The sequence below is a fragment of the Nomascus leucogenys genome, chromosome 3 (assembly GCF_006542625.1).
Source record: "Nomascus leucogenys isolate Asia chromosome 3, Asia_NLE_v1, whole genome shotgun sequence".
NCBI classification, from domain to species: domain Eukaryota; kingdom Metazoa; phylum Chordata; class Mammalia; order Primates; family Hylobatidae; genus Nomascus; species Nomascus leucogenys.
The window spans coordinates 40271553-40292120 of NC_044383.1; the positions used below are offsets into that span (position 1 = coordinate 40271553).

Consider the following 20568-nt stretch of genomic DNA (forward strand, 5'->3'; position numbering starts at 1 on the left):
GCTTCTTGCAGATACTACCTCCGTGTGATTATCTGGAACACCAAGGACGTTATCTTGGACGAGAAAAGCATCACAGGAGAGGAAATGAGTGACATCTACGTCAAAGGGTGAGGTTAGCATGTGAGAGACTTTGCCAAGCTCAGGGAAACAGACTCTCCTTTGTGAGTTTTCATTACTGAATGTGCCCAAGATAGGATTCTTGGTTTTTTGAAGTTATTTTATCTCATTAATGTGATCTACTTAGGTAGCTCCTGGAAAGCAAAGGGGAGAGAATAGAGAAAAAGAGAGAGAGCAAGACCTGTATGGACTTTGTTTATGAGGAAAGCTATATAAGGATTATAAGAACTGATAAATATTTCTTTGTTTCCTTTTTGACAAAGTGGATTTTCTTCAGTTTCTTTTAAGCAGATTTATTATTTCTGGGACTTTTTAGCCATGTAGTTTCTTTTTATTCCTCTTTGATACCCTGAATAACTAGCCTTAGAAACACAAGTAAAGCTCCCAAAATTTCATTTTCTACATATTTTATTACCAGCAGCCCATGTCTATGGAAAAGAGGAAATATTCGCAGATTTCAAAGGAAGTCATTTATTCTGCCAACCTGCACTGAGTGCCAGCATCCAACATGTCAAGTGTCGTTGTTGTTCAGTATTCTCTTACTTGCCTAATTCAATTTCAAATCATCTGTGTGGATGGCTATGCCTTGATCATATGCCTCGATCATAGATGTTGCATGCAGTACAGCATAGCGACTAAATTCTGGTACTTTCTCTACTGGCTGGACAAGGTGGTTAGCTCGCTGTTCCTCATCTGTAAAATGGTGATAATGATTACTCCTCCTTCCCAGGGATATTCAGGTGATACAGTGATTCAAAGCATTCAGGACAGTGCCTGGCACACAGTATTGTTGCCATTCCACATGGACTCAGTTTGATTCCTTGATACGTAAAAGATAAGACTTGCGACATTTAATATATTCATAAAGTGAGAACAAAGTTTCACCTATAATCCCATGTGGCCTCCAATCAAAACTTTGTTAAAGATATAATTAGTATCATTTAGGTTCACTGCAAACAGGGAATGTTTCAGCAAGTTCTTCATTATTTTTGGATCTCATTACCATTCTCTAGGGAAAACTAATCTCAGCTAATTATATATATGCAAATTTATTTGACTATCATAAGCATTTTTTTTTTTCAAATCAGGGAAACAAACTCAAGTAATTCTGAACTGAGAGAAAACTCCTCTAATCAGAGAATAAAGCTCAACTTAAAGTACCTTGCAAAATTTGGAATAAAAATCTAAATAGGATATGTGAAAAGATGAATCATGCATAAATACCATGCTTAGCACTAGACACAGCTGGGTATTATATTACATACCAAGCTATACATACATGCACACAAATACATATACCTATAGGAGCTGTTTGACTTGTCTTAAAGTATGAAAAGATTTATGTTTAAAATTAAAAGAGAGGAAGAGCTGTAAGGGTGAGCAGTCTAGGGTAGGATGATGGTGACCCTTAGGGGTGGGTCAGGAGGCGAGGCCACCAAGGTCGTGACCAAGAGAATGTGAACTCTCTTCAATGAGTTACCTTAAAAGTTAATAGTCAAAACTGGGCACGGTGGCTCATGCCTGCAGTCTCAGCTACTCAGGAGTCTGAGGCAGGAGGATCACTTGAACCCCGTAGTTTGAAGTCCAGCCTGGGCAGCATAGCGAGAACCTGGCTCTTGGAAAAAAAAAAAAAAGTTAATGGTCAAAAGGAATCTTTCAACTCATTTATCTAGTCAGTTAATTGACCAGCAAAAAGGAAAACTACTGTAGTTGATTGGTATTAATATCACTACTAATAGTAGGACTTAATAATTTCAAGTGACTTTACAATCTCCGTGGTTCCTTGAGGCAGAGTAACAGATGTGGGCTTTGCAATCAGACAATCAGACTGACCTGGGAATCATAGTTAGTTCTGTCAGTTCTGGGCTATGTGACCTTGTGCAAGTTAATATATTCTCTCTGAACCTCAGTTTCCTCTTCCACAAAATGGAGATAGTTACAGAGTTGTTGGGAAGAATAAAATAATGCATGTTAAGTACCTGGTTCATAGAAGATGATAACCGTGTGCTAAAGGTATCTCCATTCCCACTCTGCCCCTGCTAAACCATAATCTTTTCTGTCTTCGTGTCGACCATGTGAAGGGAGCACATATCATTAATCTTATTTTACAGATGCAAGATGAGGCTCAGAGAGTTTTTCCAGCCAGGCCTGCCTCCTACCAAGAATCTCTATCTGTGGGGTCCAGGCATCAATATTTTTAAAACGTCCCCAGTCGATTCTAATGTGATTCTAATGTGCAGTTTCGAGAAAACCATGTGCTCTCTATTGCTTTGACAGTGTAAAATCGAATGTTACCCGCTGGTTTCAAACTAGAAGTCTTCCCAGTAGCAACAACTTCTCTCTGGGCACACTCATTCATTCATTCCTTCAATAGGTATTTATCTAGTGTCTACTATGTGCCAGGCACAAGCAGAAGAAAACTTCTCAAACGTTAAAAGTTAAGATGTTACTGAAATGAATGCTCATAGATACGCATGTGGAAATAAGAGCTGACATCTTCCTTGCAAGTATCATTAATATTATCATAGTTTCGAAAAGAATAATTTATAAAAAGGAAGCTGTAAGATTACTTGATTTGTGCTTCTTTGGTTTGCTTAAGTAAAATATGGGAAAGGAAATGCTAAAATTTTGAGCTAACTCATATTCATTTAACCTATCAGCAGTGCTGAAAGACACTGATGAGTTATAGTTGTGAGGACTAAAATCATAGCCAGCAGGCTTCAGTGTACCCAAAATAGAAGCTACATTGTTGATATTTTCCAGAAAATTTCACCTTAGCCCTGTTAACTGAAGTCTAAAGGGTTTCCTGCTTTGGTTTTAGAGGAATGATATTTTATTTGGCCACAACCTGTGTTGGATGCAATAGAGCACCTCCCCTCCATAAATCACCCCTAGCTCCATAGATAACTGGAATCTGCCCAAGAAAAGTGCATTAATTCTCCTGCTCTTCGCTCCCCTAATTACTGCACAATTTTGCGGCTACATGACTTGTCAATCACGTGAAGCTAAGTCTATTTGCCTCTGCCTTTCAGCTGGATTCCTGGCAATGAAGAAAACAAACAGAAAACAGATGTCCATTACAGATCTTTGGATGGTGAAGGGAATTTTAACTGGCGATTTGTTTTCCCGTTTGACTACCTTCCAGCTGAACAACTCTGTATCATTGCGAAAAAAGTGAGCTCTGAAATATGCAGCTGGGAAGTGGGTATCACGGATCTTCCTTCACTCAGAAACTCATAGAATGCTGGAGCTGCTCAGGATCTCGGAGGTCACTGAGTCTGGCTCCTTCTCAGTAGAGATGGGGAATCTGCCACCTTGATATTTGTGCAAGGTCACACTGCTAGGACAGGTATTTGTGTAACTAGGAAGCATGAGGAGCACAACTTTCTTTCCCCTCACATACTGGTGGCGAAGGATAAAGGATAGAAGTAATGGTTTTGTATTAGTATAAACAACAACCCAAGTGTATTCTTTTTTTTTTTTTTTTTTGAAACGGAGTCTCGCTCTGTCACCCAGGCTGGAGTGCTGTGGCGCGATCTCGGCTCACTGCAAGCTCCGCCTCCCGGGTTCACGCCATTCTCCTGCCTCAGCCTCTCCGAGTAGCTGAGACTACAGGCGCCCACCACCACGCCCGGCTAATTTTTTTGTATTTTTAGTAGAGACGGGGTTTCACCGTGTTAGCCAGGATGGTCTCGATCTCCTGACCTCGTGATCCGCCTGCCTCGGCCTCCCAAAGTGCTGGGATTACAAGCGTGAGCCACCGCACCTGGCCCCAAGTGTATTCTTTATGTGATGGGGAGACTGATGTCTTCCCATGCTAGGCAGAGTCAAGCAGAGGCCCAGTATTAAAGGGGGTATCCTTCCTTATCAAACTTCCACATCTGCTTTACCTCCTTCAGAGGCACTGCCATGAGGGCTCAGGGCCCTCCTGGTCTTAACTAGTTAGACTTTCAGTTACAGAACTCAAACTGGCTGACACCAGAAAAGGAACGTATTGGTTCACATTACCAAAAAGTCCAGGGGTCTGCTGGCTTTAGGCCCGTCTGGATCCCACAGTGAAGTGATGATAACTTTAGAAATTGGTCTCACCCTCCACACTCTTCCCCAGGAGACGGTAGCAGCCCCAGCTTACATCCTGTCCTCTCCACAAACCTCAGCAGAAAGAGAAGGGCGAAGCCCTCATGGGGCCAACCAGAGTTCTGTAATTGGGCCTCAATGTCTCTGCTTTTGGGGTTCATGTGCCTATCCCTGAACCAACCATTGTTGCCCAGGGATGCTCTGATTGTCCAGGCTCTAGAGTTAGTGACAGAGGCAGCTTCTCTAAAATCTGGGGGAAAGGGGAGTCCGCTGAGGAAAACCTGGGTGCTTTCATTCCAAAAAAGGGGGTCTAGAACCTGCATAGTCAATAACAACAGATGTCTTCGATAGATGCCCTGTTCCATTCCTGCCTCTACATTCTGTCAGCTTCCCTCTCTCCCCACACCTGATCAGAATGTACCAGCTCCCAGCCCTGTGTTGCATTAGGCCTACCCTCTGCTGGCCCTACTCAGTGCTAATGCTGTAGTAAGCACTGTTTTTTGTTTTTTTTGAGACAGAGTTTCGCTGTGGTTGCCCAGGCTGGGGTGCAATGGTGCAATCTCAGCTCACCACAACCTCTGCCTCCTGGATTCAAACTATTCTCCTGCCTCAGCCTCCCAAGTAGTTGGGATTACAGGCATGTACCACCATGCCCAGCTGATTTTGTATTTTTAGTAGAGATGGAGTTTCTCCATGTTGGTCAGGCTGGTCTTGAACTCCCGACCTCAGGTGATCCAACCACCTCGGCCCTGCAAAGTGCTGGGATTATAGGTATGAGCCATCGTGCCCGGCCAGCACTGTTTTAATACCGGTGGGATGAATGCCTTCAAAGGTGACTTTTTTCTTTTTGAGACAGGGTCTCACTCTGCCACCCAGGCTGGAGTGTAGTGGTGCACTCACAGCTCACTACAGCCTTGACCTCCTGGGCTCAAGCAATCCTCCTACCTCAGCCTCCCTAGTAGCTGGAACTATAGGCATGCATCACCATGCCTGGCTAATTTTTGTATTTTTTGTAGAGAGAGGGTTTCACTCTGTTGCCCAGGCTGGTCTCAAACTCCTGGGATCAAGCCATTCTCCCACCTTGGCCTCCCAAAGTGACAAAGGGGACTTTCAAGAGGCACAGAAGCTCAATGTGATATCAAAAATGCACACTTTCAGTTGGTGTGGCATCAGGGCTGATGGTGGGGATCAGGGCTTTAGGTATGGTTACGTTTCCTGTTTACCCACATCTAGGGCTGGACCTCCCCACACCCTGTGGTGCTTGGAGCATGATCCTACACAGGACAGTCAGGCAGCAACAGATAACAACAGAGTGGGCTGCCGAGCCCCTCAGAGCCAGGCTCTCTGAGCCCTGCAAAGGAAAACATTCCTGGAATATGGAAAACAACCCAGTGATCTTCCTTCAAATTCATGAAGCACTGGGAAATTCCCTTTCCACTGGGGCCAGAGGAACTTAGGTGTACCTGAGTTGTAGAGATGTTTAGTCTTGGCTAACATTATCTGAGGCAATGGAGGCAAGAACTTGCAGGACACTTACCTAGTCCTCCTTCAACCTACCTCTAGTATGAGGATCTGAGGGTCTTAAGTGACCACAAGCAAACAAAAGCCAGTGGTATTTTTTTTTTCTGAGACAGAATCTCTCTCTGCCGCCCAGGCTGGAGTGCAGTGGTATGATCTCAGCTCACTGCAACCTCCACCTCCCAGGTTTGAGTGATTCTCATGCCTCAGCCTCCCAGATAGCTGGTGTTACAGGCATGCACCATCATACCCAGCTATGTTTTGTATTTTTTAGTAGAGACGGGGTTTCACCATGTTGGCCAGGCTGGTCTCAAACTCCTACCCCCTCGGCCTCCCAAAGTGCTAGGATTACAAGCCACTGCACCCAGCACCAGTGGTATTTTTCAAAGGCCAAAAATCCCAGGACATTCTAAATCTGCACTGATAAAAGAGCAGAAGCAGAATCTGGGCCCCAGTCTCCTTACCCCCATGTAAAATGAGAGCACACTGAGACATCTGTGTGGGTGGGTAGAAAGTTGCTGAGCAGAAGTGACACCCCAGTGGGTGATACTGTGGGCTGATCTAGAATGCCTGGCCTTAGGAGGATCATCTAAATAGGACATAGTGGTCTTTGGTAGGGAGATGAGTCACTCTCCAACCCCCAGGTGGCAGCGGGAAGTCACACTGATAGGGACATAGCAAAAAATCTTCTTCTTTGGGAAATGCCTGGGACATTCTTTCAGTTGCCCAGCTTGTAATTTCCTGGGGAGCCTGACTGCTCTCCATATAGATACAGTGGAAGGATTTAGGCCCAAGGGAGTGTCAGGGTGGGGGCGCAAAGGAGAGAAAGGCCCCAGGCTTTGATGCTGTCTTAAGGAGCCAAAGGTGAGTGTTTCAGAGTCATCATGATCACCTGGTGTGTCCATGTTTCTTTTCGTTTTAGGAGCATTTCTGGAGTATTGACCAAACAGAATTTCGAATCCCACCCAGGCTGATCATTCAGATATGGGACAATGACAAGTTTTCTCTGGATGACTACTTGGGTAGGGCTTACATTTGGATCATTGTTTCTAAGAAACTGTACTTGGAATTAGTGGGATCAATGAAAACTTGGAAGCAATTCTTTAAATCTTCAATACTTTTTGGTAGTGGGGGCCTGGTAGGGGGACAGGGGACACACCCAGTGCTTGCGTAAGCAATTGGCAGTGCAGCCTGACAGTGAGTGCCATCCCTTTTCAAGGGCTCTGGTGAGGGTCTTGCACCAGCTCCTGTCTGTCTGTGAAGACTCAAATCCTGTTTCTGCAGGGGTATGCCACACTCCTACATCCACTTTCAAACCAGCCACTCTCTCCTCAGCACCTGAGAATGAGCTCCCACCCTCCTCAACCTGTTCCCAAGTTACCAAAGTCCCCAACCCCCCAGCAAAGTCCCCAACCCCCCAGCCATTGCTCCTGTCCCTAGGCCCATTCTCCTCTGTGGTAAGGGCACTAGTTCAATGCACCCTCATCCCGGGCCCCTCCCTCTCCTGGCACACTCCTGCCTCGCCCCCCATGGCACTGTGCTCTCCAGATTTTCACTCTCCCAGGCTCTGCTCTTGTCACATTAGCCAGCTCTGTTTCTGCATCCCACTCTATTTTTTAATTTTTTTATTTTTGGAGACAGCTCTCTTTGTTACCCAGGCGGGAGTGCAGTGGCACGATCATAGCTCACTGCAACCTCAACCTCCTGGGCTCGAGAAATCCTTCCACCTCAGCCTCCCGAGTAGCTGGGACTACAGGCATACCACACCTGGCTAATTTTTTTTTTTTTCCACTTTTTAGTACAGATGAGGTCTCACTATGTTGCCCAGGCTGCTCTTGAACCCCTGAGCTCAAGCAATCCTTGCACCTCAGCCTCTCAAAGTGCCAGGATTACAAGCATAAGCCACAGTGCCCAGCCTCCCACTTTTTAAATACAGGCCTTCCCTGAGGTTCTTCTGCTCTCCTCCAACCCGCCAACACCCCCTCCAAGGATTTACCCACTCTCACCTCAGTGGAAGGTCATGCTTCAACTCTCACCTTTCCACAAAGTATGGCTCCTAAACCAGGACGTGTAACCTGCGCTCTCATAGTGCCTGCAGTACAGTCAAAGGAAATCGTTGTGAGGGTCATTCCTGATTCCTGGCCAGAACCTCCCACCTTTATCTCTGGCTGGCAGTGAGCTTGTACTGTGACTGAAATCTCACTCAGCATTTCTTCCCTGACCTCACCCCTGCTCTCCTCAGGAACTTATTTAGCAGCTCACGACCCCTCCATTTCCCCAGCCACCCAGGCCAAAGCACCCAGAGTCCTCTGCGGTTTTCCTCCTCTCTTTCCCCCCACGCCCCGCCAGCCACTCCATCCTAGCAGTGCCATCTGTTTTATCATGCACACTTATTTTCTTAGTCCTGTGATCTCTGCCACTTGCCAATTGAAACTCACTTTCTGCTAGCCACATGTTACAGTAGCCCCTGACTGGTCTCCCTGTTTCCACGCTGCTTCCAGGGGTCCCTCCTGGCAGAGGAAACACCCACCGAAGGCTGCGTCTTATTTATCCCTTTTCCCCGCACAGTACCTAATGCAATGGTTTTGACTTAGTGCTTAGTAAGAGGTCAGTAAACAAATAAGTATGCAAGTAGGCTTACATAAAGCATATGGATAGTAAATTCTAGGATAATAAAGGGTTTGCCCTTGGCTTTGTTTTTTGTTGAGACAGAGTCTCACTCTCTCGCCCAGGCTGGAGTGCAGTGGCACGATCTAGGATCACTGCAACCTTCACCTCCTGGGCTCAGGAGATCCTCCCAACCTCAGCCTCCCAAGTAGCTGGGACCACAGACACGCGCCACCAAGCCTGGATAATTTTGTGTATGTTTTGTAGAGACGGGGTTTTGCCATGTTGCCCAAGCTGGTCCAAATTCCTGAGCTCAAGTAATCTGCCCACCTTGGCCTCCCAATATTGCTGGGATTACAGGCATGAGCCACCATGCCTGGCCTTCCCTTGGAATTTAAACAAAACTGTCAGACAACAAAGAGAATGACTGTGTCTCAAAATACCAAGTGAGTACATAACCAAAAGGAGAGGGGAGACAAAAGCAGTCATAGGTCAAGAAAGGCTAAGGTCACGTGTCTTATGGGTCCACTATATGCTGAAGGGCAGTCCCTGAGCCTGACAGTTTAGAGAGAAAATGCCACAACCTCCCTGTTGCTCTTTGCTGCCACTGCTGAAGGCCAGACTCTTGCCCCAGTTGTCCATAGACTTGACCCCACATCACAGATACCATTTTCTTAAGGAAAGGGCTCACAGGAGTTCCCAAGGCCAAAACACACTTTTCCCTTACTGCGGAAGTGGTACTAAAGAGTTAAAGCGGCCGGGCATGGTGGCTCATGCCTGTAATCCCAGAGCTTTGGGAGGCCAAGGTGGGTGGATCACATGAGGTCAGGAGTTCAAGACCAGCCTGGCCAACATGGCAAAACCCTGTCTCCACTAAAAATACAAAAATTAGCTGGGCATAGTGGTGCACACCTGTAGTCCCAGCTACTAGGGAGGCTGAGGCATGAGAATTGCTCGAACCCAGGAGGCGGAGGTTGCAGTGAGCTGAGATCACATCATTGTACTCCAGCCTGGGTTATAGAGACTGAGTCTCAAAACAAAAAGAGTTAATGCCTCACATCATAGAATGGACAGTGTGCTTCTCCAGACACACTGATTGAGGCTAGGAGTCTCAGTTCCTGGTGAGCGTTTTCGGTTGAGTCATGTTCCTTCTCAAGCTTCTGTTTCTGAGGTTTTACTAGAAGAGTCTTGGACATGCACATTTCGTGCAGCATCCTGTATTGGTTTTTTTGTTTTGTTTTTGAGACAGTGTCTCGCTCTGCTGCCCAGGCTGGAGAACAGTGGTGCAATCTCTGCTCACTGCAACCTCTGCCTCCTGGGCTTACTCAATTCTTGTGTCTCAGCCTCTTGAGTAGCTGGGATTACGGATGTGTGCCATCATGCCCGGCTAATTTTTATATTCTTAGTAGAGACGGGGTTTCACCATTGTTGGCCAGGCTGGTCTTGAACTCCTGACCTCAAATGATCTGCCCACCTCAGCCTCCCAAAGTGCTAGGATTACAGCCGTGAGCCACTGTGCCCAGCCAGCATCCTGTGTTCTAAGCACCTATTGTCTTTACCCAAAGCCAAATGACCTCTCTGCTCAGGGCAGCTCAGAACTAAAAGGAAAACATTTCAGATCCAAGGGCCTTGAGTTGAGTGAAAATTGTGTCTGTAGATATTTCATTACTTTGAGTTTAAAGAACTCTGTTTATGCTCGTATCTTTGAGAAAGAAAACAGGAGATGCTGTGCAGTGGACGGCTATTTCTTCGGCCATTTTCCTTCCTAACTGGAAAGACTTTAAATGTCTGCCAGGCTCCCTTTCTCTGACTCACCATTTACCTGTTCAAAATCACTGCGTGCCTCTCTCCTGACAGGAACGTTCTGTTCACTTGTGAACAACAGCTGATCCACTTGAAGCTCATTTAGACTTACTGTCGTTTCCTTGGCTAGGTTTCCTAGAACTTGACTTGCATCACACGATCATTCCTGCAAAATCACCAGAGAAATGCAGTTTGGACATGATTCCGGACCTCAAAGCCATGAACCCCCTTAAAGCCAAGACAGCCTCCCTCTTTGAGCAGAAGTCCATGAAAGGATGGTGGCCATGCTACGCAGAGAAAGATGGCGCCCGCGTAATGGCTGTATGAACATTTCCTGGTTCTGGTTGAAGATCGTTTATGCCTTCTATCATTTAGGTTTTGCCCTTTATCCATAGACTTACTCCAGATAAAATGAGGAAGTTTTAAATTGGTGGGAGTTTAAGTTATGGGAACAGTTTGTGTTTGGGATATGTTTGCCTTTGTCTTACAATATAAGGTGGGAGATGCTATGAGCATGTGTTTGGAGTTGGAGGAAGGTGAAGAAGTTGGAATGGTCAAAAACTAGAAGCCCAGGTGGTTTCGCTATATTTTCCTTGGGACTCTTCTTCATCAGGAAAGTTAATTAATGCTGAGCTTCTAGTACAATTTAGTATGGAAAAGGGAACTTCAAATTTGAATTTTTCTCATTGAAAAAAAAAAAGGTGGGGCTGGGTGTGGTGGCTCACACCTGTAATCCAAGGCAGGTGGATTACCTGAGGTCAGGAGTTCAAGACCAGCCTGGCCAACCTGGCAAAACCCCGTCTCTACTAAAAATGCAAAAAAAATACAAAAAAAAAAAGTAGCCAGGAGTGGTGGTGCACACCTGTAGTCCCAGACACTCAGGAGGCTGAGGCACGAGAATCACTTGGACCCAGGAGGCATAGGTTGCAGTGAGCCAAGATCATGCCACTGCACTCCAGCCTGGGTGACAGAGTGAGACTCTGTCTCCAAAAAAAAAAAAAAAAAAAAAAAAAAAAAGGTGGAAGAAGAAGCAAGGTATGCTGGCAGTAGTTGAATAAGAAGGCCATAAATTACAAGCAAGTTGAGGAACTCAAGATGTATTTTGATCTAGAAAGAATAGTGTGGGTTACCATGCCATGTCACAAAAGACTACCTACTTCATTATGCATTATTAAAAATAGCTAACATTTTTGATCATTAATTTTGAACCAGGCAGCATGCCAAGTGCTTTATGTTCATAATCTTTTTAAAAACAACCTTGGTGTATAATTTACATAAACTGTATTCATTTAAAGTACACAATTGATGAGTTTTGACAGATGTATACACTCATCGAACCATAATCAAGATCCAGAACCTTCCCATCACCCCCAAAATTTCCTTGTGCTCGCTCTCTGCAGTCCATTGCTCCCTCCCTCCCTGGTCCCAGGAAACCACTGACCTGCTTTCCGTTACAATACAGCAGTTTGCACATAACCTCACTTAGTTCTGCTGACAACGCCATGAAGTAGACATTGTCCCCATTTTAGCGATTCCAAAAACAGGCTTGGAGAGATGGAGCAACTTGCCAAAGTCAGAAACCCAGCTTTGTCTGACTTGTAAGGGTAGAGGTCATCAGGGCTCTACTCAGGGCCAGGGCTTCCCAAATTGTTGGTGACCTTGCGGGCTTTCCTGGCTCTTAGAAAGTCTGTTACAAAGTCTGTTACAATCTTAGGTATGGCTCACTATAAAAGTGGGCAAGTTTGTTGCTTTTTTTTTGAAGATGAAGTCTCCCTCTGTCACCCAGGCTGGAGTGCAGTGGTGCGAGCTCTGCTCACTACAACCTCCGCCTCCTGAGTAGCTGGGACTACAGGCACGCGCCACCATGCTGGCTAAATTTTTTTGTATTTTTAGTAGAGATGAGGTTTCGCCATGTTGGCCAGGCTGGTCTTGAACTCCTGACCTCAGGTGATCCTCCCACCTCAGCCTCCCAAAGCGCTGGGATTACAGGCATGAGCCACTGCACCCAGCCAAAAGTGGGCAAGTTTCTAGACCACTTTCACTTTGGCCTCACAGTTCTCATTTGCACATGAGGACAATAATAGTACCTTTGTAGGGTTGCCATGAGCATTACATGAGATAACCTACGTGGAACATTTAAACAGTACTGGGAGCATCACTCAGGAACCCGCGAGCAGGGAGACAACATTCATTCACTCATTCATTTATTGAGCTAGTGTCCATGGAGTACCTACTGAATGCCAGCAACTGTGCACAGTAGGTGACAATGATAGGCATGAAGAGACATGGCTGTGTTCTCTTACTGGGAGCCTACAATAATGCTCAATAAATGTTAGATGTTGTTATTAGCGGTATTCAGGTTAGTCTGGGTCCAAGTGAAGTTACATAGGAAGGTGTATGGGGAGACAAGGAGACCAATGTGAGAATGTTAGAGTGAGGGGGATACAGAAAATGAAAAGTAGGGAGTGGGGGAAGCAATTTGTCCTCAAAGTTTCCCACACAGAGTCAGTTCAGAAACACATGGAAGAGGAAATGGGATGAAATCTCTTGAGAAAAACTGAAGGCAATCTAAGGATTGTTTTACAAGAATAAAAATCATTGCTCGGGGAATACTCCTTGGGTTGAAGTAAAAATATTTGTGAAACGTGATGTCATGTGTTTAACATGCTTTGCTTTACTGAAGGGGAAAGTGGAGATGACACTGGAAATCCTTAACGAGAAGGAGGCCGACGAGAGGCCAGCTGGGAAGGGGCGGGACGAACCCAACATGAACCCCAAGCTGGACTTACCAAAGTGAGAGGCCTTCTTTGTTCTCCCATTCCCCAAACACCTGCAGGCTGAGAGCCCCCCTTCCCATTGGTTTAATGGGATGGATTAGCTTTTGTGGTCCTCCTAATCTGGTATTTAATAGTGGCAGGTGGGGGTGGAGAGGTTGGTGATCTGGCTTCATTTTAAGAATTCTCCTTTCCAGGAAACCAAAGTTCAGCATCTTAGAAAGCTGTCATAGGTTAAAGAGCCTTTCTCAGTCAACGAAGGGGAATAATATCTTTTCTTAACCTTATTAATGTGATTCTTTATTCCTGAAACTGTGTTATGCTCTGGGATAAAATATGCATCCCTCCCGAGTTGGGTAGTGATACTGTTTCTTTGCAATGCAGTCGACCAGAAACCTCCTTCCTCTGGTTCACCAACCCATGCAAGACCATGAAGTTCATCGTGTGGCGCCGCTTTAAGTGGGTCATAATCGGCTTGCTGTTCCTGCTTATCCTGCTGCTCTTCGTGGCCGTGCTCCTCTACTCTTTGCCGGTAGGAGCCCTTCCTTGGCCCCTTGTCTTGGCTTTCTTGTGAGTTGCAGTTGGTCCTCTCCCTTGGCATCTGCCCTGACCACTGTGCAGAAGAATGACCCACTCAGCAGCGTGGGGTTGCAACCCTTCTGCTTTGGGGAAATTTAAAGTAATGTGTCTTGTAATTAGAATCACATTCTCAGGGTTTCACAAATTACGGGCAGAATTTTTCTTTATGGTCTGAAAATAACTTTGGTTTCAGGAATTCTAGGAGAAATCACTCAGGTCTTGATCAGTGTGTGTCTGGACTATAGCCAGCGTTTCCAACTGATCTTCCTGCCTTCAGACTTTCTTGTTCCAAACCATCCTGCATCCTAATTCCTTGTCCTAGCTTCAAGAATCCCCAAATCTGGGTTCACTGTGGGTCTACATATACCCTGTGTTCTACCCAAACTAGATCGTTGATCCCAACCTCCCCAAATATTATTGCCCTTACCTATCTGGATGCCTTGGCCAATTTTGTTTCTCTGACCACATTTATCTATCAAAACCTCACTCATTTTTTTAGGGCTCATGTCACGTATAACCTCCCCCTTAAATGTTCCCCTGATCACCCCAGTCAAAAACGGGAGTCCAAGTGGGAGATTTGGCAGCGTGCCTAGAAGTAGTACCTCCCTTCCTCCGTCCAGAGGATGTATTGCACATCTACGATAGGCTAGGAATTAAGTTATAGCAATGATTAAATTATTGGCATGATTTGTGCCCAAGAGCAGTTCATATTCTGGGAACTAGCAGCCACAGGAACAAGGACACATTACTAAGGGAGATGAGCTGTTACGAAGACAGAAACAAACAACCGTGGGCACCCCCTGCTAAGACAGTTCCTCCAAGGAGGGGACATTCAAGTTTGCCAAGTGGAGAAGGCATAGTCCAGGCAGAGGAAGCCATGCTCAGAAGTTGGGCGAGTGGCATTGAATGTCACAGGAGACATTCAAAAGCTCTTACTCCAAAAACACATTAATAATAATAACAGCTGGGCGAGGTGGCTCATGCCTGTAATCCTGGCACTTTGGGAGGCCGAGGCGGGTGGATCACTTGAGGTCAGGAGTTCGAGACTAGCCTGGCCAACATAGTGAAACCCCATCTCTACTAAAAATACAAAAATTAGTTGGGTGTGGTGGCACATGCCTGTAATCCCAGCTACTGGGGATGCTGAGGCAGGATAATTGCTTGAACCTGGGAGGCGGAGGTTGCAGTGAGCTGAGACCACACCGTTGCACTCCAGCCTGGATGAAGAAGCGAGACTCTGTCTCAAAAAAATAGTATCATAGCCATACAAGTAGCAGGGGTTTTGTGTCTTCATCTTTCCCCAGTATAGTACTTCCAGTCTGTCATCTATGAGTATATGTACACTATTTTACAGTCGTAGATGGTCAAACTCTTTTTTTTTTTTTTTTTGAGACAGAGTCTCACTCTATCACCCAGGCTGGAGTACAGTGGCATGATCTCAGCTCACTGCAACCTCTGCCTCCCAGGTTCAAGCATTTCTCATGCCTCAGCCTCCCGAGTAGCTGGGATTACAGGCGCCCACCACCACACCCAGCCAATTTTTGGATTTTTAGTAGAGACTGGGTTTCACCATGTTGGCCAGGCTGGTCTCGAACTCCTGACCTCAAGTGATCCACCCACCTCAGCCTCCCAAGGTGCTAGGATTACAGGTGTGAACCACTACATTCGGTCCCAGTCCAACTGTCTTGACCATTTAGAAAACTTCTATTTTTATTTTTTTGAAATGGAGTCTTGCTCTGTCACCCAGGCTGGAGTACAGTGGCTCAATCTTGGCTCACTGCAACCTCTGCCTCGCAGGTTCAAGCGATTCTCCAGCCTCAGCCTCCCAAGTAGCTGGGATTACAGGCGCCCACCACCATGCCCAGCTAATTTTTTTATTTTTAGTAACGACGGGGTTTCACTATGTTGGTCAGGCTGGTCTCGAACTCCTGACCTCAGGTGATCCACCCACCTCAGCCTCCCAAAGTGCTGGGATTACAGGTGTGAGCCACTGCACCCAGCCTAGTTATTTCTTTTTCCCGATTTAGATTCTATTGGCAGCTGGGTACAGTGGCTCAAACCTACAATCCCAGCACTTTGGGAGGCTGAGGTGGGCAAATCACCTGAGGTCAGGAGTTCGAGACCAGCCTGACCCACATGGTGAAACCCCGTCGCTACTAAAAATTTAAAAATTAGCAAAGCGTGCTGGTGGGTGCCTGTAATCCCAGCTACTTGGGAGGCTGAGGTTGGAGAATCGCTTAAACCTGCGAGGCAGAGGTTGCAGTGACCGGAGATCGCGCCATTGCACTCCAGCCTGGGTGACAAGAGCAAAACTCCATCTCAAAAAAAAAAAAAAAAAAAAGATTCTACTGATTTAAACCAGCGGTTCCCGCAGGGCGCGGTGGCTCACGCCTGTAATCCCAGCCCTTTTGGAGGCCGAGGCAGGTGGATCACAAGGTCAGGAGATCGAGTCCATCCTGGCTAACACGGTGAAACCCCGTCTCTACTAAAAATATAAAAAATTGTCTGGGCATGGTGGCGGGCACCTGTAGTCCCAGCTGCTCTGGAGGATGATGCAGGAGAATGGCGTGAACCTGGGAGGCAGAGGTTGCAGTGAGCCGAGATCGTGCCACTGCACTCCAGCCTGGGTGAAGAGCGAGACTCCATCTCAAAAAATAAAAATAAAATAAAAATAAACCAGTGGTTCCCAATTAGGGGAGATTTTTGCTCCCCACCCCCAGGAGGACATTTGGCAATGTCTGGAGACATTTTGGTTGCAACAACTTCGGGGGGGTGCCACTGGTACTCGGTGGGTAGAGGCCGGTGAAAGCTGCTGAACATCCTACAATGCACAGGACACTCCCCAACAAGAAAGAATCATCTGATTCAAAAATGTCAATAGTGCCAAGATTGAGAAACCCTAACTGAAAAACATATATACATACATATGTTTTTACCACTGTTTTTGTTTCCTTTCCAGAACTATTTATCAATGAAGATTGTAAAGCCAAATGCGTAACAGAGGCAAAGGCTTCATTTCAAGAGTCATCCAGCAATGAGAGAATCCTGCCTCAGTAGACCAACATCCAGCGTCATTTTGCGTCTGAGACCACACCCCAGTAGCAGGTTACGCTATGTCACCGAGCCCCATTGATTCTCAGAGGGTCTTAGTCCTGGAAAGTCAGGCCAACAAGCAATGTTTGCATCATGTTATCTCTTAAGTATTAAAAGTTTTATTTTCTAAAGTTTAAATCATGTTTTTCAAAATATTTTTCAAGGTGGCTGGTTCCATTTAAAAATCATCTTTTTATGTGTCTTCAGTTCTAGAATTCAGCTTTTGGGAATTGCTAAGTAGAATTCAAAAATCTCTGCATCTTGAGGTGATAAACTTCATATTTTTAATCAACTAAAAGAGCTGTGCATTATAAAATCAGTTAGAATAGTTAGAACAATTCTTATTTATGCCCACAACCATTGCTATATTTTGTATGGATGTCGTAAAAGTCTATTTAACCTCTGTGATGAAACTAAATAAAAATGTTTCACCTTTACACCTGGCTGTTCATTGTAACTGTGGGTCAAGTTGGGAAGGAGGCATTTTTCTGGCCTTCTTGTCTCAGTGAAGAGAATGCCATGGCATACCTCTTGGCCAGATATCCTTTATAAATATGCTGCCCAATTTTAGCCAGTAGGTCAAACTGAATATAACATTATAAATAATAAAAGCTCACACTTGGCCGGGCACAGTGGTTCACGCCTGTAATCCCAGCACTTTGGGAGGCCAAGGCGGGCAGATCACCTGAAGTTGGCAGTTCAAGAGCAGCCTGACCAACATGGAGAAACCCCATCTCTACTAAAAATACAAAATTAGCTGGGTGTGGTGGTGCATGCCTATAATCCCAGCTACTTGGAAGGCTGAAGCAGGAGAATCACTTGAACCCAAGAGGCGGAGGTTGTGGTGAGCCGAGATTGCGCCATTGCACTACAGCCTGGGCAACAAGAGCAAAATTCTGTCTCAAAAAAAAAAAAAAAAAAAAAATGTCCAGGCACGGTGGCTCACGCCTGTAATCCCAGCACTTTGGGAGGCCGAGGCGGGCAGATCATGAGGTCAGGAGATCAAGACAATCCTGGCTAACACGGTGAAACCCTGTCTCTACTAAAATACAAAAAATTAGCTGGGCGTGGTGGTGGGCACCTGTAGTCCCAGCTACTCGGGAGGCTGAGGCAGGAGAATGGCGTGAACCTGGGAGGCAGAGCTTGCAGTGAGCCGAGATTGCACCACTGTACTCCAGCCTGGGTGACAGAGCGAGACTCCGTCTCAAAAAAAAAAAAGAAAAGAAAAAAAAAGCTAACACTAAAGGTACTTACTCTGTGCACTGCAGTGTTTTAAGTGGTTTACGTGTATTAACTCACTTAAGGACAAGGAAGCCCTATAAACACAGGTAACATTCTTAACCCCATGTGTAAGTCCATTTTCACACTGCTATAAAGATACTACCTCAGACAAAGCACATTATAAAGAAAGGAGGTTTAATTGACTCACAGGTCTGCATGGCTAGGGAGGCCTCAGGAAACTTACAATCGTGGTGGAAGGCAAAGGAGAAGCAAGCACCTTCTTCACAAGGTGGCAGGAGAGAGCAAGCAAACAGGACGGATGCCAGACACTTAGCAAACAACCAGATCTTGTGAGAACTCTCTCACTATCATGAGAACAGCATGGAGGAAACCATCCCCATGATCCAGTCACCTCCCACCAGGTCCCTCCCTTGACACCTGGGGATTACAATTCAGATCACAATTCAAGATGAGATTTGGGTGGGGACACAGCCAAACCATATCACCCCATTTACAGTTGAAGAAGTTAAGGCACAAAGAGGTTTAGGAACTTGCCCAAAGCCACAAAACCAATAAATGGTAGAGCTGGAACTTGCACCCAAACAGTCTTAACTTCTTTTTTACATAATGGAGTTTTGCTCTTGTTGCCCAGGCTGGAGTGCAATGGCGAGACCTCGGCTCACCGCAGCCTTCGCCTCCCAGATTCAAGCGATTCTCCTGTCTCAGTCTCCCGAGTAGCTGGGATTACAGGCACCACCTACCATGCCCGGCTAATTTTTTGTATTTTTAGTAAAGACAGGTTTTCAGCATGTTGGCCAGGCTGGTCTCGTACTCCTGACCTCAGGTGATCCACCCACCTTGGCCTCCCAAACTGCTGGGATTACAGGCGTGAGCCACTGTGCCTGGCCAGCTTCTCTTAACCATAAATCTATACCACCAGTGGGAGATCTGTCAAGAGGAACACAGGGCTGAGATTGTCAAGTAATGAGTGACAGCAACACAGTGTGACTCCATGTCAACATGAAAGACGGCGTGTTGTAGAACATGTGAGAACACTGTCCTGTTATATGAGAGACCATGGTAAGATCAGTAAACAGCTCTATTCAAACGGTAACATAGAGCTGAGGGGAGTAAGAAATGGTACAATAAAGACAATGCTTTTAGACGCTGAGACAAAGTTAAACTGCAATGGCGATTGTGTCAGTGTCATTGCTAAGTTGTTTCACGTTTTGAATATTTTAATTCCCTTCATGGCCTGCCCCAAATCCTAGCATTCAATACACAAAATCACTGAGAGGCAATGCACAGGATATTCTCCAATGCTGCTGAATTTGAATGCTTATCATCTCCCATACACCTTGTCCCCTCCTTTCTCAATGGCACCCCTGCCTTCATTGGTGGAACTCCTGCCTATCCTCGATGTTCTGGTTCAAATGCCACTTTCTTTTTTCTTTGAGACAGAGTCTCACTCTGTCACCCAGGCTGGAGTGCAGCAGTGCAACCCCGGCTCACTGCAACCTCCGCCTCCCAGGTTCAAACGATTCTCCTGCCTCAGCCTCCTGAGTAGCTGAGATTACAAGTGCCTGACACCACACCTGGCTAATTTTTGTATTTTTAGTAGAGTCGGGGTTTCACCATGTTGGCCAGGCTGGTCTGGAACTCCTTACCTCCCAGAAGTTCTGGGATTACAGGTGTGAGCCACCACACCCGGCCATCCAATGCCACTTTCTCTTTGACACCTCTTGCACCCCAAAGTGATTATTCAATCTTAGAAGCAGACAAATTAGGGCTGGGCGTGGTGGCTCACGCCTGTAATCCCAGCACTTTGGGAGGCCGAGGCAGGTGGATCACGAGGTCAGGAGATCAAGACCATCCTGGCTAACACGGTGAAACCCCATCTCTACTAAAAATACAAAAATTTAGCCGGGCGTGGTGGTGGGCACCTGTAGTCCCAGCTCCTCGGGAGGCTGAGGCAGGAGAATGGCGTGAACCTGGGAGGCGGAGCTTGCCGTGAGCCGAGATCGCGCCACTGCACTCCAGCCTGGGCGACAGAGCGAGACTCTGTCTCAAAACAAACAAACAAAAAAACAAACAAACAAAAAAACAAGTAGACAAATTAGTACAATCTTTCTGGAGAAATATGTATGTTAAAAGTTTTAAAACTGTTCATGCCCTTTGAACCAGTAATTTCACTCCTGAGTATTAACTCCAAGGAAATAATCAGAAAGGCAGCCAAAGGTTCATGTGCAAAAACGTATATTACAGTGTGCTTTATCACGGCACAGATCAGAAACAACCTCAATGCCCACTTACAGGGGAATCATTTAATATATAATGAAGTCCCATATGTTGATGCAAAATGAAAAAGAACAACAATTTTCTCCCATCCAAGTACTAACCTGACCGTGCTTAGCTTCTGAGTTCAGACAAGGGCGGGCATGTTCAGGATGGTATGGCCATAGACAAGAACAACAATTTTCTTTCTTTCTTTCTTTCTTTCTTTCTTTGAGATGGCGTTTTGCTCTTGTTGCCCAAGCTGGAGTACAATGGCACAATCTTGGCTCACTGCAACTTCTGCCTCCCGGGTTCAAGCGATTCTCCTGCCTCAGCCTCCCGAGTAGCTGGGATGACAGGTGTGCACCACCATGCCCTATTTTGTTGTATTTTCAATACAAACGGGGTTTCACCATGTTAGCCAGGCTGGTTTCGAACTCCTGACCTCAGGTGATCCACCCGCCTCGGCCTCCCAAATGCTGGGATTACAGGTGTGAGCCACTGC

General features: G+C 46.0%; 1 protein-coding gene across 2 annotated transcripts in view; it reads left to right on the forward strand.

Annotated features, from left to right (window-relative positions):
• MYOF (myoferlin) overlaps positions 1 to 17005 on the forward strand; it is a 174608-nt gene extending 157603 nt beyond the window's left edge. For both annotated transcript variants that reach the window (XM_030809247.1, XM_030809248.1), the window contains 7 exons: positions 12 to 107; positions 3150 to 3291; positions 6635 to 6734; positions 10253 to 10443; positions 12806 to 12915; positions 13281 to 13428; positions 16435 to 17005. In XM_030809247.1, coding sequence (XP_030665107.1) covers positions 12 to 107; positions 3150 to 3291; positions 6635 to 6734; positions 10253 to 10443; positions 12806 to 12915; positions 13281 to 13428; positions 16435 to 16473 — 826 coding nt within the window. In that variant the 3' untranslated portion in view covers positions 16474 to 17005. The remainder of the gene's footprint in view (positions 1 to 11; positions 108 to 3149; positions 3292 to 6634; positions 6735 to 10252; positions 10444 to 12805; positions 12916 to 13280; positions 13429 to 16434) is intronic.
• The last annotated feature ends 3563 nt before the right edge of the window (positions 17006 to 20568 follow it).